Genomic DNA, 23,037 nt, shown 5'->3' with positions numbered 1-23,037 from the left:
AAAGGATGATAAAAGGCTCCCCCAAGCCTACAGCAAAGACTTTTCTGCTGTGCCTGCAAAGGCACTTGGTGCCAAGTGGCCTCCATGGGGGTCACAGCCTGAGGACCTTTTTCCTCCTCCATGGGACACCTGAGGACATCTGCGTTTCAGCTCATCTTTCATCCAACTTTGCTGCACAAAATCTCAGGAGATCGTGAAGTGGAGCAGGATGAGATAAACTGGGACTAGGGGTTGATTCACTTTTACTGATTTTATTTCTAACTATTGAGGGATTTTTTTTTTATTGATTATTGCTGTTACTTTTTGCAAGAATTAATAAATGCTTGGGGTTAAACTTTTCTGTATGTACTGTTTATTTGGGTTTCTTCAAATGTGACTAGTGTGTGTCTATGCCAGATCCTTAGCTGAAGGTTCTAAGAGGTCATCTCTGGATTCTGAAATTAACATCTCATTAGCAGTAAATGCATCTTCACAGTAAACCACACTGTTTTCAAGGGCATTCCTGGGTTAAGCAGTAGGGTTAGTGATGAAACAGAGAGGCTTTGAGAAGAAGACAGTTGGCAGCTGGATGGAACTCCTTTAACTCAGTCTTTTTCTATATTAAAGACTGTACATGTAACATATAATGTAATTGTAAGGAGGTATTTCTGTAGTCTATCAATTACTAGATAGTGGAAAGGGGGTGGGATTAAATAAGCTTATGCTTCTTCCTGCTCCTTTTTGAACATGAAAGTTATTTGTAGTTGTGGTTGCTCGTTTTCCTTTTGTTGTGCTTTGTTTGTTTCTCTCTTTTTAATTCTATGTTGTTATACCTTTTCAACATGTTCAAAATAAGGATTCAATCAATCAATTCAAATCTTGCACTGTTGCGTAGTCAAGTAAGCATTTTGATATGAAGGCTGAACTGGGCCCATGTACTGAGCTGCTGGGGTAACAAACAAAACATTCCAGTCAAATGTATTTCTGACAGAATTCAATTGAGAAGTATGAAATGTGTTAGATATAAAGACTAGATTTAAAGTTTTTTCTAGAGTTTCCATGGAGTTTTCACCAGATGCCCCTGATTTGCATAAAGAAGCCTTCCAGACTTTATGCAAATAAGTAACAGGCGACTGAATACCTTAGCAGCCCTGTTTGAAACAGTGCAACATTACCTGCTTCCTCTTAGAGAATAAATGGAAAAGAAAAAGAAATCTGTATGTATGTTGGCTTGTTGTGTTGAAGCTAAACGCATTTGGCAGCCTAAAGGTGACTTTTAGAATGTAATGTTATCAGGGCCAACCAGGGTTTAGAAATTAGTTAAGTCCAGCATTTTTATGTATTTATGTATCATATTTATATGTCCTTTCTGAAAAGTCCTAAAGTTACAAAACAATCATAACCAGAAATTGAAACTATAACAGACAATATTTTTCTCAGCTGTACATCACATATGTATACCATTATGTAAAGACTCTAGCATACTGAACCACAGGTAACATCATCATCATCACACATCCATTTATGCTTGTCTTTATGGGGGCAGCTAGTCGCTACAGTATTCTCCTGAACCACAGGTGTCATCACTCAGACGGTACCTTCACATCAGCGTTGATGTAGGAGGAGAAGAGATCAAAACCAGAAGCAAAGAAAAATTTTGTAACCCTTAAGTCTCATCTTTTCAAACTGTTAGAACATCTCCCTTTGTATAACTTTGTATAATCTGTAAAACGCTGAGCTTCTGTGCCGATATATTAGGCACAAATTCCAAATGTATCTTAACAGTAGATTGGACTGGTCAGAAAACACTCATGCTGTGTACAAGGGCAAAGTTGGCTGTAACTGCTGGGCAGGCTGAGGTCTTTTATGACACAGTGATGGCTTCTGCAATCTTTTAGGCAGTTGTCTGCTGGGGAGGTGTCAGCATGACAGGAAGCGACTTAATAGACTGGTGAAGAGGGCCAGCTCTGTCCTGGTCAGTCCCCTAGACTCCACTGAGGAACTGGGTGAGAGGAGGATGTTAGCAAAGCTAATGTACATAAGGGATGACATCTTTTAACCTGCTGCATGAGACTTTGGAGGCCCTGAGCCGCTCTTTCAGCAGGAGACTGTTAGAGCCACTGTGTAAATGGTGCACTATTGTAACAGCAGTCAGACCTGCTCATGTGTATGTACAATAAATATTTATGTATATATGTATATGTTATCACTTGTTTTTTGTACACTATTTTGTCTCCCCCCCCCCCCCCCCCCCCCCCCCAAAAGGGAGAGAGTATGTAATCAGCAGTCTAGATATCATTTAAAATTTTTGAGTGTTTGCCGACACTAATAACTGCTAGAGCTCGTTAAATTTTGATATTAATCGGGTCAAGGTCAAGCTCAAGGTCACACCAAATTTCAAACTCAGTAAAAACTTTTTTATCACCGCCAATTTTTCTATGGATTTTCTTCAAACTTCACAACAATATACTTGGCCTCGGGAGTCATGAGTTCCTAGGTTGGCCAAGCATTTGACCTTGATGTTCATTGTAAGCCTTCAAGGTCAAAGTTGAAACCATATTGAGTAATATATCATATAAAAGAGCGCGAAGAAAGCTGCACAACACACTTTTTTTTCAGTACGACGCCTATGTGACATTAACTTTGTCACACGATGGCAACTTGCCAGGCGCCGCGAAAGCCCTACCACCAACTCAGTATGCATTCTCTCACTCATTTCTTATTTTTTACTTTAATACCAGTTATTATTCAACCATTTTTTTCATCTTCAGTCTTGAACTTACAGCAGCTGAAAGTAAAGCAACCAGTCCTAACAGTTGGAGAAATAAGACGTGGCTTTAATTACAGCAGCTGCCACATAAAGAGCCAACTGAGAAGGACAGAGAGATGGTGTGATTCATTTATGGCATAATATATTTGCAGATGGCCATATGACACTGCATATGGGACCATCACTCTACTTTTATATATGGAGTCGCTGAAACAAGCGCACGACACACTGCAAGCAACTGTAGAATGAATCCACTTTCTTCACAAGGTTTTAACCATGAGGTAAGCATCATCAGCACTTTTTTCCTCCAAGTTTGTTAATTTAATAAAATTTGAGAACACATTACAATGAAATACACCAAAATAAAATGGATTAAGGTTGAGTATTCAGTTTACTGCTGAGTGAGAGTGACGAACAGACTCAGAGCAGGAGCCACCTGAGACTCCACACTACCCTCAGTCAATTTAAATCACATTCTACAGAATCTGTCTTTCTGAGCGCTAAATTGAAATAAAGATTACTTAAACTTTTTTCCCCACAGTGTTTTTATTCTTTTTGGTTCTTCTGCAAGAATGTAGAACTTGTTTTACGTGTAACGGACCGTGTCAACTGTCACTACTTGAAAAAGGAGTACAAGACGGGGGGGGCGGAGAGAGAGAAAAGTGTCTTTTCAGCAGGATACCAGCAATAATCTGTGTTAAACCTGCTGAGCCGCTGTATTACTGAGGCTTTTGGCAGGTGCAACCACAATGTAGCCTTGCTCAGTCAGTTTGAATAAGCTCTGAGATGATCACCGTGAAACTATAGATTAGCATGACTGGCGCACAGACGTGCCAGGGGAAGGCTGGATCTGCCTCTCTTGCCGCTGCGATCTCAGAAGAAAAAGCAATCACAATGCAAATATGACAGCATGGTTTTTTTGCAGCACCGGAATCTGCAGTGGTATTGTTTTCATGGGAGCAGGTGACACACGTGGAAGGGGAGAGGATATTCAGAGGCATTAACATGAGCTAAGCGTGTTGTTTAAACCTGAAGTCCTTACTTTGAACTCATTTATTCCCATCATTCAAATGAGATTTCCATAATCTGTTCCATCAGCAGTGGCTGTCCTTCTTAGAGGCCGCACGGTAGATTACACTCAAATTAATGCACCCCAGTCGCCGCTGTTAATGTGATCTACTGATTATGCAGGAGGGAGAAAAACAGCAATTCAGCAGCTTACTATAGCAGCCATAAAATGCTTCTCAGGCTTTTTAATGTTGTGTTAAACATTAAAAACTCTATTTCCAGGGAAATAATCAAGAAGACGGGCACCTGCTACTAGAGACTTGAGACCCAAGCACTTAAAAACACTTTGCACATTTTTTTGCGGCTGACCAGTCAGAAACAGGGGTCTAAGGGGTCAACAGCTTTGTGATGCATGACACTGGAACAGGGTTTTCTGCTAACAGCACGTCAGTGTTACTTACAGCGAGGTCAGCATTTTACTCACTTCCCTCTGCACACAATCTCAGGATTTCTGCTCCAAGACCTCAGACACACATCAGCAGGCTGATGGGCCAGCAGTCTGTCTTCACTCAGTCGGACGTGTGTTCATGTGTCTGGGTTGTTGCTCACACTGCGTGTCCATATGGTCGTACATTTGTTGTTGATGATTAGCAACTTGTAGAGAAGAAGGAAAGTAAGATACACTATGCAATATTTTATATTAATGACTGATCAACAAGAAGTTATGAGCACACAAACAATTATCACCTAATTCTGCAGGTTTTCTGAGTTCGGGGGACAATTTTAGGCCCTTTCCGATAATTGTTTTGATTTTCTGACCTTTAAGGAAGCATGCTTTTTCATTGGTTTCTAATGGGAGTGACAAGCAGCTGGGTTTCTTTTGCATTATGAGGACTGAAAAATGTTCCACTTCAGGAAAAATTGTGCACCCATTTCTTTCACTTCCTACCCAGCTGGTCCAGTAACAGTGGAGGAGGGTTGGGATAGATGCTACATCAACCAGCCATCACATCCTACTTGTACAAGTGGTAAATGGTAAATGGCCTGTATTTATATAGCGCTTTACTAGTCCCTAAGGACCCCAAAGCGTTTTACACATTCAGTCATCCACCCATTCACGCACACATTCACACACTGGTGATGGTAAGCTACATTGTAGCCACAGCCACCCTGGGGCGCACTGACAGAGGCGAGGCTGCCGGACACTGGCGCCACCGGGCCCTCTGACCACCACCAGTAGGCAACGGGTGAAGTGTCTCGCCCAAGGACACAACGACCGAGACTGTCCAAGCCGGGGCTCGAACTCGCAACCTTCCAATTACAAGGCGAACTCCCAACTCCCACAGTTTCTTCAATTAAGCAACAGTTAGCTAGAGTCACTAAACATCAAAGCATTTCTACTGATAAAATCCTGCCAATTGGGCGTTTTCCTGCTGTTTTCAGCTGGGCTTAAAAAATAAAAAATAACATACAAATACTTTGGTATATATCCCCCATATCTATTCTCTTATGAAATATCACCAGTGACTGGCTGGTGAACATGGTTACAGCATTTAAATGCTGTCTCTCACAGTGGTAATGCACCTACAATGTGAATCTAGACCCCTCCATGATTTCTAAGTGGGAGAACTTGCAAAATTGCAAGGTGTTCAAATACTTGTGTTCCTCACTGTGAATGTGAAGGCCCAGATATTTATTTTGACAATTAGTGTGATGTAAACACAGCTTGTACTGGAGTAAACATTGGTCTTGAATTCTTCAGGTTGACATCAGCTTTGAGCGTCCTAAACAGGACAGTATCTACACCCATCTTTAGTCCTATCTACGCCCTCCCTCTACTCAACTCTTTCGTGACGCCATAAAATTCCCTGAAAATATTGTGAACATTAAACGTGTATTGGCTATGAAAAGAATCAACTGATGCACTTTGATTTTAGTGGCCCTGGTTTTTAAATATCTAATCTAATACAGTGAAGGAGAATGAAAACTAATTGTCTAATTACTTAGTTACAGAAAACCAAAGACAGCCTGTGGATCATGCAGGGAAAAACCCATCCAAGGTGTTCAATCGCACTGGAGCGGAGGCGTTTTTTTTAAGATAAGACCAAACCTTTTGTGTGGATAAATATCACAGGGTGGAAAAATGTGTCTGGTATTTGGGTGGTGAAACGAGCTGAGCGATGTTGTTTATAAAAACTTCTTTTGACAATCCTCAATTCTGACTCATTCCCTCTTTGAAAGGCAACTATTAGAAAGGAAGAGACTGGATCAATGAGTTCACAATGTTCAGCTAAAAAGTTAAACATCTTCTTTCATGGGGAGAGATTTATTGATGGAAGACGTGTACCATAAAACTACTTTCCAAAGGGAGGTAAAGAGGAGTTTTCAAAGTTGCCTGATGCCATCCTTCAGAGGCAGAACTGTTGTCAGCCTTTCCTCTGTTTTTGGCTTCATTTGATCTCTTTCTCTAGAGTGTGACTGCTTAATGAAAACAGCTCTGATGTTCCCCGGTGACTCAATCTAGTGGTACAAATGCAATGTACTCTCAATTACATGGAATTAGATGCTGGCTTAATGGTGCTTTATTATCTCACTTCTTAAGTTTGCACTTTCTGCCTCCTGTCTGTATAGAAATGCAGTGTAGCTCATTTAAGTAAATGAATGTCACAGTGAAATTAAAATTTCATTAGAAATCAATAAAGTAAGCACCCACTTACATTAGTGTTCTTCAAAGGCAATGAGGTTTTGGTTCCAACTAATAAAGTCGGTACTGTAATTTGACTGGTAATATCTTGTATTGGCACTAAATATATTTGTAGCTCCAGTTCCAACAAATATTGCGGTTAAGAAACACCACACTAACTTTTCTATCAACTCTGGAAGCACTGAGATAAATATTTTATATGCAATATCCATAAATGATATTAAAAATTGAGATAGCTACCAAACGGTGCCCAGTGTCACCCACTGGGTTTTGTCTCATTCAAAGCGACAGTGTTTACCAGTTGATTAGCTTGGTTAGCAAGGTGACTGCGTGGGTGCATCACAAATACCTGCTAATTAGTGCTAACATATTTTTAAAAATTAATTATAATTAACAGTTAACTACAACATTAGATACTTGCATTAAAACATTGTATAAGGCATCAGTTGTCGTGATATCTGGTAATGGGTATGTCTTTTTCACAAGTTTTGAATTGTGAACCTTTTGTCTGGGTTTCTGTTTTTTTTTTCTGTATTCTTGAAGCTTTGATTTATGTATTTGGTATGTTGAGTTTTGGAATCCTGTTTTGTATATCCTAAGTTTTTCAACATTCACCAGCCACTTTATCGGGTAGTGCTGGCTTAGACCCTTAGATTTTCCATTCATAACTGGCTTATTTCTCCCTGATATTGATTCAACAAGGTGCTGGGAGCATTCCTCAGAGATTTTGGTCAATATTAATGTAATAGTATTCATCCACATCCATGATGTGAATCTCTCACATCCCAAAGGTGCTCTATTGAAATAAGATTTAGTGACAGTAGAGGTCATTTGAGTACAGTGAACTCATTGTTATGTTAAAAAAACAGTTTGAGATTATCTGAGCTTTGGCCTGCCTAAATCAGCCGTCAGAGGATGAGTACACTGTTGTCATGAAGGGATGGCCATTGCCAGAGACAACTCAGGTAGGCTGTGGCACTTAAATGATCCTGAGGCGTCCATACTGTGCCAAAAATTAATCACCAATCAATTACACCACCACCTTTTTGTTCCCTTTTCATGAATCTATTATCAGATTTTGGATAAAGTTTTACTTTGTGTCCAGTTTGCATTTGGGTCTACCTTTGACACTAGTTACTTTCAGGAGGTCCATTTCATTGACTCAAATTAGCTGAGCTGAAGCCTGTTAGATAGCATGGGGTTAAACCTACTTATGTCTCTACCTGGCTCAAAGCAGCCATATCGCTAATAATGCATAACGCTAAGCTGTATGGAAATTAAACAATAACAAAAAAAGAGCAATAACAAAAACAGATATCACCCTGTATACAGTCGTTAGAAAGCAGGAAACTGTTTTTTGTTGGGGGGTTGTTGTATGAGACTGTAAACATGTCTATTTCTGCTGTAAAGTTGGGTATTTTAACACTGGACTCAATGACAGTGGTCCCCAACCCCCGGGCCACGGACCGGTACCGTGCCGCGAGAGTTGAGGCTCAGGTGTGAAATGCATGGTTTTCGGGGTTTAATCAGTTTTTATCGTTATTTTTTTATCGTTTTTAACATTAACTCGATTTCCCTGGGTCTTTCCCGTGTGTTATGAGTACATCTTCTGGTTTTTTGGTACCGGTACTGGTTTTATTTTGTTGTATTTATCCGCAACACCTTGAAGGCCGGTCTGTGAAAATATTGTCGGACATAAACCGGTCCGTGGAGCAAAAAAGGTTGGGGACCGCTGGTCTATGAGGACTCACTTTTGGAGTTATCCTTAAGTGGTGATCAGAGGAACTGCATTTTCTGGCTCTTTAGCATCAGCTTAATTCCTTAGCAGCAGAATTAATTGTTCTGCTTGAATTTATCACATAACTGTCTCATCCATACATTTAACTGGTAATGAAAAAACACCTTCAATAGATCATTCAAAAGCAAATATTTATTCATATCCAACTCAAAGAGAGAAAGGAATTTGAACCAGTAAAGATAGGCTCTAGTTGTTGTTGTTGGTAGGAAAATTTGCTAGCTGTGTTCTTCCATGTGTTTGTGTGTTGTGAAAAATGGAAATCAGCAGGGCACATGTGCAGTAGCTCTTGAAGCAGACCCCTTAATCATATCACTCATCACTGCATCTAATAAAAAGACAGCCTAGAAATGAAGATAAATTGATCCCCCTATTTTATAATGTAGGTCTGGTGCTGTGAATCCAAGAGAGACAGGTGTTTCTCAAACGATCCAAGAACCACTGTGTGTGTGTGTGTGTGTGTGTGTGTGTGTGTGTGTGTGTGTGTGTGTGTGTGTGTGTGTGTGTGTGTGTGTGTGTGTGTGTGTGCGCGTGTGTGTGGTACACACATTATAACCAGCACTGACTTCATCTCAGCATTGTTTCTGCATCTACTACACACCCGGACAGAAGATGCCGCCACAACTGTCTGCCTGTGGTGAGCATGCAGACACAGTGTGGTTTTTCTCCAGGGCTGACCAACTTAGCAACTGCTAGAATAAAAAGACTTTTGTCTTTGGTGGGTGTTATAAAATAAGCATACACCACATATGTTTTATTTAGGGGAGACATAGTGGCTGTAAGTGCATCTAATAAAATCACCCATAAGGGACCAGTTAGAGGAATACTGCAGAGCAAAACTCATAGCTGAGCAGCAATCTCAAGGCCTCTGTGACAGCAGCACTTTGGGAAAATCTTTTAGACGTAACCTGAAGTAATAACAGAAATGAAATCTCTGAACCCAGCCCTGCATCAAAGTTGAAAACCATCCAAACAGAGTGTCAGCTCCATTCCTTTTGCTGTTCTGTCTCTAAAAATGCAGCTGAGTGTCCCCAAAAACTCAATAAGAAACTGTCAGCTTGGCTTTTCATTTATTTTCCCACCATTTGATGCACCGCACAGTGTTTCTCCTAACCTCAAAATATGAGTTAAGATGTAGAAGGGGGTAAAAATGTTTGACTTTTGGCTGAAACTGCCCGATCTTTGTTTTGTTCCTGCTTGTTTTCTCACAAAAGAGGTTTCAGAACATTTTCTCTTCATTCCACTGAAGTCCTGTTTTTTCCTGTGAATCAACTTCTCTGTGCACCTACAAGACAATATGAAAAATTATGTATGTGGCTCCATCGTGTTGTAACAACTGAAAACAATCAGAGAATGGAGAGAGCAGAGAATGTGTTCGTAAAAAAACTACTGGTCTCAAAACATAATGTGAAGCTTGAAAGGTAGTCCAGAAAGAATGCCCCCCTATGGAGCTGTTGTCCAAAATTGTAACTTTCATGGAATAGAAAAAAATTTTTCATTATGTTTTAAATAGGAGTCCAGACAATAGATCAGATTTCATTTTATAAAAATGGAAACTTCACAAGCTGTTTTCCAGCATTTCAGTTTTCCACTTGCAGTTTTCCTTTTCTTATAGTGATCCCAAGCAACATGATTCAAAGACCCAACTCTAGTGCAACAGAGCCTGCCACCTCCTGAATTGGATAAGCATAAGAAAATAATAGGATGGATGAAAGGTGTGTGGATGCTACGATTCCTTCTTTGGGAACCAAGGATGTCTGTACCAAATTTCATTACATTCCATCCAATAATTATTCACACATTTAATCCCAAATAAGTATTAAAACCGCTCAACAACCATTGTTTCAAACCTGGAGGCTTAAAGTTTACAGGCTTTCTGTCTACTAAATGTTAGATATAGAGGATATGTCAAAACATAAAAATATGTTTCCATGAGGTACTCTCTGTCTCACCACAGCCACTTCAGTTCAGCAACTTGAGAAGTTATTTAGATTTAACAACTTTTATAACAGATGTCCTTTCAGAAAGGCAATAGTTTGACACTAAATCTAAGCCATCCCAGTGAAAGACTTTTGCCTATACTGCCTCTGCCATAGACTGTACATGAAAGACAGACCTAGAAACCTTAGTCTCACCTATTGATTAATGAAGCATCGCTCTGAGCATTTCAGTCTCTGCCATGTTGGACAAACAACAATCTGACTGAGATGCCAAGAGATACTGTTGACTCTAAGGTAAGGCATCAATTTATCAATCACAAGGGAGAGTCGTCCTAAAGCAAACCCTGCTTTTTTCTTATTATTTACAGTAATGAGGGCCATATTTAACAAAAATTAAGTAGTGAGACCATAAAACTGCTTTCTTCTTGTTTCTAGAGGAGACAGGCCCCCTGCTGGTCACTATAAAAAATGCAGGTTTAAGACACTTCCACGTTTGCATTTGTTCCCACCTGGAAGCTACATCATTTATTTACAGTCTATGGTCTCTGCTGACAGTACACGTCATCACTATCCTGTGATGTGACCTTTATTTGTTGTTAACATTATGTGCTGTTCTGAGCCGAGTGGCTGAAGCTGTATGTATCCAGTTTGATTAATATTTGTCTAACAGCATTGTTTTGCACTAACATATAAGATCAAACTCATCAGTCTCCTCACTCATCATCTGTTAGTGCAACCTGTTCTCCCAAACAATATATATGAGTCATACTAACTGATAAAAGAAGCATTCAAACACAGCCTGTGACAAGGTGAACAGTAAGGCATCTGAACTTAATGTAGGATTTTCTGTTGGAGGACAGAAACGGACCCTTTGTCTCCTCCCCAGTCTCCTAATAAATTGGTTTTAGTCTGTTTTGGAGCAAATTATCCTTCCCTCTCCCCCTAATTTTCCAATTTGCTGTGTCATTTATACCTAATTGAGGACCGCACTGGGCTGCATTACTCTCACAAATTGGGTGATATAGTTTATTGAAGGTCTGCTTTATACAGAGGGGCTGGTAAACCAAACATCAATTGTAGACCATACAGAAGATGGGGATTTTTCCTGCAGGCTGGGGAGCATTGCAAAGAGGCTTTAATTATTTCTCAAAGGCAATCCTGGCCATTGCTCCACCACTCATTTTATGGTCACTTTCTTTTTCTTTCTTTGATGGAGGTAATGAATGGGGTGAAAATTCACTTCATTTCATCCCTGCTCTGTCGCCCTTCCTGGTATTTGCATCTCATATTCTTCTAACCAAATAAGAAAAGCTTGTTTTCAACCTGCTCAGGCCAGGTCCAGCATAGGAATGAACGAAAGAATAAAGCACAGGTTAGTGCCTCCTCCATTAGCGTGTGACTCCTCCTAATAAGGAGGTGTAGGTTTGTGCCCTTGACTGTCAAACTACTTACTGGAAGAAATTCCCAACAAAGTTTTGTATTTATTTGCAATACAGAAACACAATTTATTGGTACACTAAAGTGAAAATGTAGGAACATAATAAACAAAAATGTGGTTATTAGTTAAATTCATGTGATGATAAAGGAAATACTTCAACAGTTTAAGATCCTTTTTTTTTTTTCACTTTTAAAGATGTCACAGAAAGAAAAAAAGGAGTTAACAGCAGTTAAATACATATTGTATCTCCTGCAGGTTTTCCAATCAAGCCTAGTTGACTCAAGTCAAGTACAACATCCACACAGAAAACTGTAATGGTTTTGAATAGCTAATCAGCTAGCATCATGTCTTATTCTTCAACTGACATCTCAGCCTCTTTCGGTACTAACCAAATATTCAGCTGCTGACTTTCTATACATAAAGCACCACGAGACGTGTGAACTATTCAGAGTGCACGGCTTGACAAATGACAGTTTGACTGCTCTTATCTCTTACACAAAGTGTCTACATAAACACGTCTCCAGTGTAGACTTTACTCTTCAGCTGACAGTTCAACCTCCTTCTGAGCTTCGACATTACCTGGCACTTTAGCTGTTTACACTTAGGCGTTTGTTTTTTTTTACTCCAGTTGTTACAAAGTGACAGCTCCACTTCCCACAGCACTTAAACTGAAATCTGACAGACTTTATGTTATTGCACTTCTGCTCATTAGCAGTTCTGATAGTGTAAAGGCATTCACTTCTTGAGAGTCTCTGAGTGCGTCCGTGTTTTAGAAGGGCAAACTGCAATCCTGGAGGCATCTTCTGTAGCAGGAGCTATACCACAAAGGCCGTTTTGTGATTTTTGTCTGTATGCTGGTTGCTAGAGTGGTGCTCCTTCCAGCTGCTTTCAACTCACATTTGAAGTTCAAGATGGTTTTTCCCCTTTGTTCAGTTTTCATACTTTAAGTGAAAATATCGGATATTTCACTTGCTTTTATGGCGTAGACAGTGATTGCTATTATATGACTTCAACAAACATGTTAACTGAAGATCTTCAAGTTCCTGGGTACAACCATCTCCCAGGACCTGAAGTGGGAGACCAACATCAACTCCATCCTCAAAAAGACCCAGCAGAGGATGTACTTCCTGAGACAACTGGGGAAGTACAGTCTTCCACAGGAGCTGCTGATCCAGTTCTACACTGCGGTCATTGAGTCTGTCCTATGCTCCTCCATCACAGTCTGGTATGGAGCAGCCACTAAACAGGACAGGAGCAGACTGCAGCGGACTGTACGGGCAGCAGAAAGGATCATCGGCACCCCCCTGCCCTCCATCCAGGATCTGTACCTCTCAAGAACCAGGAAACGGGCAGGGAAAATCATCGCAGACCCCTCACACCCTGCACACAGACTTTTTGATCTGCTGCCCTCTGGCAGACGGTACAGAAGCCTGCAGACCAGGACCACCCGACACAGGAACAGTTTCTTTCCCCTCGCCATCTCCCTTCTTAACAGTTGACCTGTCACACTGCTCCCACTGCCAGACTGCAACTGCACCTTATGTACATTTTGTAGTATTCATTCCACCTCATTCATTTCTGTATTTTATGTATATACGTTTAGATTCGTTATTTATAGTTGGTTTACATAGCTTTGTGTATGTATGTGTAATGTGTATATATAGACACTTGTGTGTGTGTGTGTGTGTGTGTGTGTGTGTGTGTGTGTGTGTGTGTGTGTGTGTGTGTGTGTGTGTGTGTGTGTGTGTGTGTGTGTGAGATTTACATTGCTGTGCTTGAGAGCCACCATCTACCGGAACCAAATTCCCTGTATGTGTCTGCACATATACTTGGCCAATAAACACGATTCTGATTCTGATTCTGAACTGCTTACAGAGCTGCTCTACTGTGACATAAAATTATGGTGAAAACCGCTCCTACAGGACCTCAAAGTGAAATTTCACATGGTTCCAGAGGCCACGGTTCAATTGTTTTGATCTGTTTTCAGCTCTAATACTTGAAATCATTGCCAGGGATTCAACGACTGCCCTTCTGACATTTTACATATAAATACAAGCTGTCCTGTGGCTTTGCTGACTGTCCCAACTGATCTATTACAAAAAAAGATGCAGGTCACGCTCTCACCTTTTCAAATATGGACATTTGTAATGAACCCATTGGCACCATTTAAGTGTCATTTTTCAAAAGCATGATTATCACCCTAATACATGATCTTTTGCTCAATGTTACTAACTAGTTTTATGTCTAAACCTAACCAACTAGGAAATGTGAAATTAAAAAGTGACTGAAAACAAAGCTTGAAAAGTGCAAAATAAAGCTTGATCAAATTACAATCTCTTACAAACTTGTGGTTTAATTTATTGGCACCCCAACAATCTTTAAATGCCACTCTTTAACCTCCTGCGGGTTACAGGTGAGAACCTTGTTTTGTACTGAAGAAAACAGTCACAGCAGCAGTCACCTCAAGGCACTTTATATTCTAAGGCAAAGACCTACAATAACGCAAAGAAAACCCAACAATCATATGAGCAACTTTGGGCAAGCAGTTGGCGGAAAAGCTCCCTTTTAATAGAGAGAAACACTCAGTACATCATGGGAATCCCCTATCAGCCCAGACCTATTGCAACCACAAGATTTATTTAACAAAAAGGAAAGTTTTAAGCCTAATCTTAAAGTAGAGAAAGTGTCCGTGTCTCAGTTGCAAACTGGGAGCTGATTCCGCAGACGAAGGGCCTGAAAACTGAAGGCTCGGCCTCCCATTCTACTTTTAAATTCCCTATGAAAAACTACATGTGGTTTTCCTGGTCAAAAACAAATCATTTGATAAAATGAAAAAGAAAACAATGAAGGAAAAATGTGATATTCTGATTGCGTAGAGTTGGGGTTAGAGTTGGAGCTGGCACTGATGAGTTAAATAGCACAGTCACTGTCCAATAATGCCACTACTAGTGTGCCAGGAAATCCATGCCAAAGCACACCTCTGCAATACCAGAACAGCAGTATCTGACACTCTAGCACGAGAAAGCACTTGACAACTATACAGGTAAAAATGTTTTCTATCTCTAAATGGTAGAATGGGTTTAATACTTAGGTCTTGTTTTTGTATTTAGTGCAAATAGATATCTGAATTTCAAAGCCATCAAGAGGCTTCTCAAGCAAAAGTTTGTCTCTGTGCAATCAGCAAACAGCATTAACTTCCCACCTCTCCTCAGGGTATCCTGTTATTTTCTTTCCACAGGAATTTTTTCCTTTTTTTTTTGGCAGCAGATGTTCCTCTCCACCCTGCCCATCGTTGCGGGTGCCTGAGTGACGGAGAGGCCGCCCATCAAAATGCCATCAGGACCCTGCTGGCCACCAGATGAACGCATGCCCAGAATGCATCATGTGGGGGCTGTTAAGTCCCATTTACCTCTTCCTCCCGTCTGCCACTTCCCTTTACCATCAGCTTGTGTCCTCGTAACACTCCATCACCGAAGCAGACATAACAAAGCATTCAGCGACACTTTTTCTGGTTTGTGCTGACAAACCAACTTAACAAAAGATGAGTCTCGACCCCTGGCTGGCTCAGTATAAAAGACCGCGGCAGACGGAGGTGTGGGCATGTGAATAAATCGATTAGCAGAGCGCTTGACGGATGGGATTTACAGGAGGTCTCGACGCACCAGAGAATTAATTTTGCTGGGAGAACATGGTTCTGCCAGGTTCATTCGTCTTGGCGGGGAGTTTGGCAGTTTCCCCAGGTCTGGGGGCTCAATTAACGAACGGCTGCAGCGGTTTGGGGAGGAAACAGCTTTGTTGAGGAATATGCCACATCCATGTGTCAGGCACATTTTAACGATAACGGATTTTGGGAATGCAAAATGAGAAAGGGAAAGGGGAGGTTAGGTGGGTGAGGTTAAGCTTTCAATGCTGGATTGGTGGGGGATGGGGTTTTAAGAGGAACTACAGGACAAAGAGAGAGGTAAAAACATCTTGTGGAACATTAAGCCAGCACGATGTGTATGTGTTATTAAACAGCTGGCTAATTTACACAGCATTACACCATGGACCCAACAAATACACTGTACTGCAAAAAGCACTTGCTTGTCTGCCTTCACATTGCCTTCAGTGGCATCCCATTCTTAGTCCATAGGGTTTAATGCGATGTCAGCCCACCGTTTGCAGCTATAGCAGGTTCAACTCTCTGGGATGGCTTTCCCTGAGGTTTAGGAGTGTGTTTATGGAAATTTTAGGAGCATATTTGTGAGGTCAGACACTGATGATGACAGTGATGAAAGCCTGGCTTGCAGTCACAGCTCTAATTCATCCCAAAAGATGTTCTATCAGGTTGAGGTCAGGACTCTGTGCAGATCAGTCAAGTTCTTCCACACCAGACTCACTTATCCATGTCTTTATGGGCCTTGCTTTGTGCACTGGTGAGAAGGAGCCATCCCCAAACTGTTCTCACAAAGTTGGGAACATCAAATTGTCCAGTCTCTTGTTATGCTGAAGCATTAAGAATTCCTTTCACTGGAACTAAGAGGCCAACTCCTGAAAAACAACCCCATGCTATATAAATTAGCGACCTGTGTGTACTATGCGCCTCAACATCTGCTGACCCAGCTTTTACGTGGCCTACCACGTTGTGGTTGACTTGCTGTCATTACCAATTGTTTCCACTTTATTATAATACCACTAGCAGCTGACTGTGGAATATTCAGCAGTGAGGAAATTTCAGGAATGGACTTGTTGCACAGGTGGTGTCTCATAAAAGGACAACTCTGGAATTTAGTGAGCTCCTGAGAGCAACCCATTCTTTCACAAATGTTTGTAGAAGCAGCACGCTTCTGTACTTGATTTTATGCACCTGTGACCATGGAAGTGATTGAAACACCTAAATTCAGTGATTTGGATGGGTGAGTGAATACTTCTAGCAGTATAGCATATAAGGCCAATATTCATTTTACTTTTGATGCTGCCTCCACCACCTCTACACTCATAAAGTATGTCAGTCGCAGAGTAGTTCACTGTAAAGCATCCAGTGTTTTCTCCTCCTTTTGCTGTAAATGGAACCATAATGAGAAGATGGAAATGCAGATTTAAGCAACTTAAAACAAAAGATGGGGGGTTTTTTTATCTTCTGTATACAGTCAGTTATTTATGCAGTAATATAAAATATTAAAAATTATTAAAATTATAAATATTACAATTAAATTACAATTTTAATATAAATTATAATTATGAATATTAAAATTATTTGAAGCTTTGTCTTTCAAAAAAGAAAAAGATTTTCCATATGAAATTTGCACAAATGTTACTTTAACAGGATGTGGTCTGTTCATTTCAAGATGAGTATTTTCAGTGCATGGGCTCTGCAGAGTAGCTTTGGATGATTAAAAGGTCAAAATAATCTTCATTTACTGGGCCTTCAGTTAATCTATTGTCTAAAACAATCGGTTTTAGCACCTCTGCCTTCAGCCAACTTTCTTCTGACTGGAGGAGTTAATTGAAAAGGCCTCTGTGGTGACCAGATTGGGAATATCTGCTGTCTTTGACATCATACAGACATCCAAAATCAAGCTTCTAAAGCAGCCTCAGATAGCCTGAAAGAAGGGATTCTTTTTATTATTTGAAGATGCGCTTGAACATGTATATGCATCCACCATTGTTAAAGTATAAGTAAATATATATATGTATATATGACAGAAACTAAGGATAAATATGATGGGCCTGCTTTAAATTCTTAAGTACCTTTCTTTGGAAGTAAAAGGCAGGTAAATCTAGACTTCCACAGACTGAGCATTAATGCAGAGTTGCTTGTTATGTTGAAGCATCTTTGCACTCACTCTTCCCTTCCCACTATCTCAGGTTCCAATCCCTCAACCTGAACATTTCAGTGGATGATTTATGTAGTAGTGTTGCTCTGTGACCTCAAAATCCGCCCCATCCATACCGCACCTGTCACTGCGCCACAGCCTGCATGCTTACTGAAAAGCAAGCCATCCATGCAAAATGGCAATTTTCTACTCACCTAGAGAATAAAAAAAGGATCCAATCCATTCAGAGGCAAAACAAGGAAAATTCTATGATATATAGAGCAGGTGCGCGAGGCCTTGGCCCACTGCTAACGAGGGAGCTGAACTGCATGCACCGTTGACCACAACATCTGTCGTTTTCACTGATGCAGAGTTTGGTTTTACCTTTGCAGCACAGTTTGCACGGCAAGAGACAGGAGATGATAAAGTACATAAGATGGATACAGATGGAAGAGACCCGGCCCGATTTCAGTTGGGGGGCACAAAGTTCCCATGCTGTGCCTTGGTAGCATATGATGCATGAGAATCCACCACGAGCAGCAAAGAGTTATGCTTGTCTACCTGGGCCCAAGGTGAGGCCCGGCCTGACCCAGTTCACCATCCCAGGTGGAAACCCTAATGAGCTCATCAGGCCTAACGAAGCTTAACAAGCTTCTAATTGGCAGCGTTATGATGTCCCCGAAGGTCAGAGTGCAGGTTCCTGTGCCAAGAGCAGGAAAGGCTTTCACTTCCTGCCAAGAGCAATCACGTGACTGACTAATATCCCTTTGTGTAAACAAAGTCGGGAAAGGGCAAGAGGAACTTCTTACATAAGCAAAAAGAGTGCGGTAGCTTACAGATAAAAAGTTGTGGTGAGGTTTGAAAACAACGCTGCAGCCTCACAACTGGAAAACAAAGATGTAAAATAAATATCACCAGTATAAATCATGCTTGACAGTGTAATCTAATACAAGAGAGAATACAGACACCTATAACTGTACAGATTATAAAATAAAAATCAACAAACATATAAAAATTTGCTACCAGTAAATAACAAGCAGTTAAAAAAGTTTGATCAGATACAGAAATCTTTTTTTTCCTTTAACAATAAAAAAAAAAAAAGAGCAGAGGCTGTTCAGGTGCCTGACAAATATTTCTGTGGTGAAATGCTGCCACCTACTGGTCACTATGCACAGATACAACTTAAAAAAAATCTGTCCACTGAAAGAAAGAAAAAACGAATTTCCACATTATGGCATAATTAAGATAAAAATCAAACATGCCATCTGCTATATTTAAGAATACAAAACCCCAATAAACCAGAAAATAGCCACATCACACAGTTATGAAGACAGAGTGCACGATGTACACGACGTATACATTTTAACTATTGATGTAACTACAAGGTTAGTGATAGAAACATGGAGGGGGTTTATTGCAGCAATGACAAACCACACAAATAATATCAGAAAATGTACTTTAAAAAAAAAAAAAAAAAAAAAAAAGAATAAAGAGAAAGTTGTATCTGATAAGCACATACTGCATGTTTCTGTTGGATATTATCATGCAAGTCCTATTAAGATCCATTAAATCCAGACTGGCCAGGAATAAAAGACTGGAATAGCACTAAAATCTATCCAATTTCCCCTGCAACAAAAAAGCATCTGAAACTACATAAAATTAAATTTTTTTAAGTAAAGAGATAATTTAGGAGAATGTAAATACAATGAAATGAACAGTTTAACTCCTAGATTAATTCCAGTGAATGTGAAGGATCTCAAGAAAACAGTGTCCAGCGCAACAAATATTAACCTTACACTGTATCCTAAAGTATTAGTTAAAGTATAAACTGTATAAAGGCAAAAAAAAGAAGAAGAAAAAAAACATGCCACATTGTAGAATGATGAAAGCTTTATAATAGAGATAAAACTTGTTTTTAAAAAAAAAAAAAAAAAGTATAGTACACGTCCGTGGCAGACTGTTTGGTCACTCTGATGTCCCACACAATGTTGTGAGTCGATTCTGTTGGGAAAAATAAAAAGAAATGATGAGAATCAAAGCATATGCAAATATTTCACATCAAAATTTGGCTAAAGCTGCAACAAAACAGTGATGAAAAGCTGATGAAACTGCAAGTAACGCTGTCCTGCTGGAATTTTTACCTGCAGCTGCCGAATGCTCCTCATGGCGGTTTCGTCCAGCAGTGACAGATCTACTGAGTCCATCTGACTGGCCAGCAGGTGAATGCTCTGGATCAATATGTTAAGGACACTTGTGTTAGTGATTTCGTTTTTGAGAATTAGCCTTCTAATCAAGAGTTTTGTTAGACAATTAATTACTCAAAAGCCATGAAGTCATCAAATGTAACTAAACAGTCATCAACATAAACACAGTATAAAATCAACATGAAAGCAGAAGACTTGAAGGCCGATTTAATGCATCTTTAAGCTCATTTTCAATAAACCATATATAACAAAGTATTCAATGTTTTATCTTCCTGAAAATAGACATCTAAATTTCTTCAGTAAATATCGTTTCCTCTGCTGCCTTGTTAAAATCATTTCTTAAACAACTGACTGATCAATAGTACCTGAAGCTCTGAGCCTGACTAAATGTGCACTCACCTCTCCATTCCCAACGGGAACATTGATGACAATATCCTCATTTCCTGCTGCAATGGGAGAGCCGTTGACTGAAATGCTATAGACCCTCTCCTTGTGGCGGGGAACTCTCACTGCGGGGGTCTTGGGAAGCCTGAGGTGTAGTGAGTAATATGAAGCCTTCTTTGTAGGAAATGTCAACATTACAGAGTAAATAGCAGGGGCTGCCAGATTACAGCAAGTCTCCAGTCCCCACACACTTTCTAACACTCAAAGACACTAGATCCACTTACAGCTCTATGAGAGCAGAGATTTTGCTTTAACGAGAAGCCTGAGCTTTAATACAATACTTTGAGCATTTGTTTGTCTGTTTGCCCATGTTTTCACAGAATCACTATCTATTCAGCATGAACTGTAAATGAATTTGTGCTAGTAAAAATATCTCAGTACTATGTCTCAGTAATAAATCACTGAATATAAAGACATAACAATGCAGAAGTCTTCAGTGAGCCGCACTGAATAACCACATTCAGCACAGGTGTAGATGTCAACCTGTGAGGACGACTGGTGCACTGCTAATGTTATTCACACACAGCAAACTAACCTGACCAGTATGTGAGTCTAGTATCTTATGCACAATATAAATCTGACCCGTCTTCATCTGTGCTCAATTTTGAATCCTTTTTTTAACTGTTTTATAAATACGTTTTCTCCCCTCTCAATCAACTAGAACACTAATTGCCATTGACACAAACACCATCTTTAGAGTGACACAGTATAATTCTAAGGTGTACCTTGGGTCAAAGCGGGGGGTAATAAGAGGAGTGGGTCCCATCATCACAGAAGAATCCAGCAAGCTTCTGGCAGGAGTAATCAGGGGGTTCCTGTTTGATCTGAATCCAAACAATGACAATGTGTTAGCATCACATTTGTTAGCCACCAAACTTGCTTCCAAAAGTTTTTAGCACGGGAGGAAAGAAGAAGAAAAGAAAGAAAGAAAAAGAACAATACAAAAAGTAAAAGAGCTTACCGTCTGATGGTGGAGCTCTGCTTGCTGATCGACAGCGCCTTTGCCCTCTTTGTTTTAGTCGGGGGCTTTCTGGTAGTTCTCCCCTAAATTATAAACAAGCATTTAAAACACCACAAAAGAAGCAAACAGAGGATCCTGCATAACAACAGCTGTATGTAGTTGCTCTCATGTATGACTGTATGAAAAGCAGTCATTACCTTTTTTGTTGTGCTTGGGACGTTTTCATCCTCAGAGCTCAATGTAGCCCCACCTTTCATCTTTAATGCTGTGGATTGGACAAAACAAATTGCATTGGCTAAAGGGAAATGGTTTTCTTGTTTCAAGGGAAATGTATAAACTACTTTTAACTCACTTTTCTCAATTGTTTTTAGAAGAGATGTATGATCCTTAGCCACAACACTTTCCACGAGTGCAGCTTCCTCTTTTCTCTATAAAAGCAAATATAACTGAGTGTTTATGCAGAACAGAGCATCCTTGCACAAGCATGAAACTTATATATACTTAACGTATATTAAGTATAATTTGAGAAGGCTAATCAACTGACCTTTGCATTATCGAGTTCTGGTGTTTGTGGTTTCTCAGACTCTGCAGAGATGTAAATATTCTTTATTTAATGCTGTTTAAAAATGAAATTCATCCAAGATCAAATGCACAGATTTTTGAAAATGTACCATTAGCTTTTTTAAAAATAGGAAGCAGAATGCTGTAAAAGTCTCTGTGGCTCAAGAGCATTTCTTCTTTATAGATTTGGGATTTGTTAGTCAATAATCTATGTATACTTACTCCAATGCTCCAACCAGTTCATTTGTCTGACAGCCTTGGGGAGCTTAATTATTGCCATGTTGTAGCTGTTGTCAACATCTTTCAACAGCTGGTTAATCTTCTCTTTCACCTGTCCAACTCTAGTCTTCACTGCAGAAACACAAATGTTGAGTTCCGCTTCAGTTATACATTGTCACTTCAGCTTAAGTTATACAGTGTCAGGGTGGGGTGGATGGATGTTAGCATCAGTGGTGATTTGTAGCAGTAGGTTAGCAGCAAGAGTGAAGGCAAGATTTCCATTGGTAGTGACCAGAAAGGACAGATTAGAAATTAGTACATGTGAAGGATGGTTGAAGTTGAGTGGTTTGGAGACAAAGTTAGAGAGGCAGGGCTCAGATGTCATAAACATGTGCAAAGGGGGGACAGTGGAAATACTGGACAAATTATGTTGAATATTGAGCTCCAAAGCTGGAGGAAAAGTAGAAAAGGTTCATGGATGCAGTGAAGGAGGACGCTCCGAGAGTTGGTAAGACAGAGGAGGATGCTAAGGATATAGTGAGCTGGAAGAAAATGTTCTCCTGTGGCGACTCCTAAAGTGAGCAACCGAAAAAAGAACAGGGAGTATTTCTGTAGCATTTCTATGGTGAGTTAAAAAAAAATAGTAATAATAATCACCCTCGCTGTCAAAATCCTCCATAAAAGCTTCCAGTTTTGCCGTCTTGGGGTTATTCTTGCGTTTGGTGGTCCTTTTCCTGGGAGCCATTTCTGACGGACACGGAGTATATTAGTAATTACAATATACCCTAGTACAGTACAGTGTAGTGCAGTATAGTGTGGTATATTAACACCCCATAGACACCATGAAATGTTAACATTGTGGCCTTAATCGGGAACAAAAGAATGCAAAAACAAAAAATCAGCCTACATGCGGCTAACTGTTGGTGAAGCTAACGTTAGCAAGTAGCTTTAGCTGAGTTAACGCTTATTTTCTGACCTTATTTTCGACAGCTGTGTTTACATCTACCAATATGTGTTATGGTCTTTTAAATAACTGTCCCGAGATGTATTTACATAAATTTTTTAAAGTATATATCATTACCTAAATGTGTTTTTCCTGTTCGTCCTCGAGACTCGCCTTCCTTCCTTCACAAAGCCGTTTTCAAATCTTCGCGCGGGGAGGGGCCAACACACCAGATCAGCCAATTAGGACGCGCATGTGCCATGCGTCGCAACAACT

At 40.1% G+C, this 23,037-nt stretch overlaps 1 protein-coding gene across 1 annotated transcript; it reads right to left on the bottom strand.

Annotated features, from left to right (window-relative positions):
- Positions 1-18,353: 18,353 nt before the first annotated feature.
- Positions 18,354-22,982, bottom strand: cdca8 (cell division cycle associated 8). The gene is made up of 11 exons (XM_026157006.1): positions 22,900-22,982; positions 22,476-22,565; positions 21,822-21,950; positions 21,583-21,623; positions 21,391-21,466; positions 21,236-21,303; positions 21,039-21,121; positions 20,803-20,901; positions 20,033-20,162; positions 19,571-19,657; positions 18,354-19,430 (listed from the first exon to the last, which is right to left on the bottom strand). The coding sequence occupies exons 2-11, from the start codon at positions 22,561-22,563 to the stop codon at positions 19,395-19,397; spliced, it is 837 nt and encodes a 278-aa protein (XP_026012791.1). The 5' UTR covers positions 22,564-22,565; positions 22,900-22,982; the 3' UTR covers positions 18,354-19,394.
- Positions 22,983-23,037: the final 55 nt, after the last annotated feature.

The sequence above is a fragment of the Astatotilapia calliptera genome, chromosome 22 (genome assembly GCF_900246225.1).
Source record: "Astatotilapia calliptera chromosome 22, fAstCal1.2, whole genome shotgun sequence".
NCBI classification, from domain to species: Eukaryota; Metazoa; Chordata; class Actinopteri; order Cichliformes; family Cichlidae; genus Astatotilapia; species Astatotilapia calliptera.
The sequence above is the reverse complement of the archived record's forward strand: the minus strand, read 5'-3'. Positions and strand labels throughout refer to the sequence as shown.

Bases quoted from the DNA above. Each gene is read 5' to 3' on its own strand.
- cdca8 (XM_026157006.1), bottom strand. From the start codon at position 22,563: ATGGCTCCCAGGAAAAGGACCACCAAACGCAAGAATAACCCCAAGACG. The intron at 21,467-21,582 runs GTCAGTTGATTA...TTGCTTTTATAG, and splicing joins CAGAACTCGATAATGCAAAG to AGAAAAGAGGAAGCTGCACT. The intron at 21,122-21,235 runs GTAATGACTGCT...TTTATAATTTAG, and splicing joins TCCCAAGCACAACAAAAAAG to GGGAGAACTACCAGAAAGCC.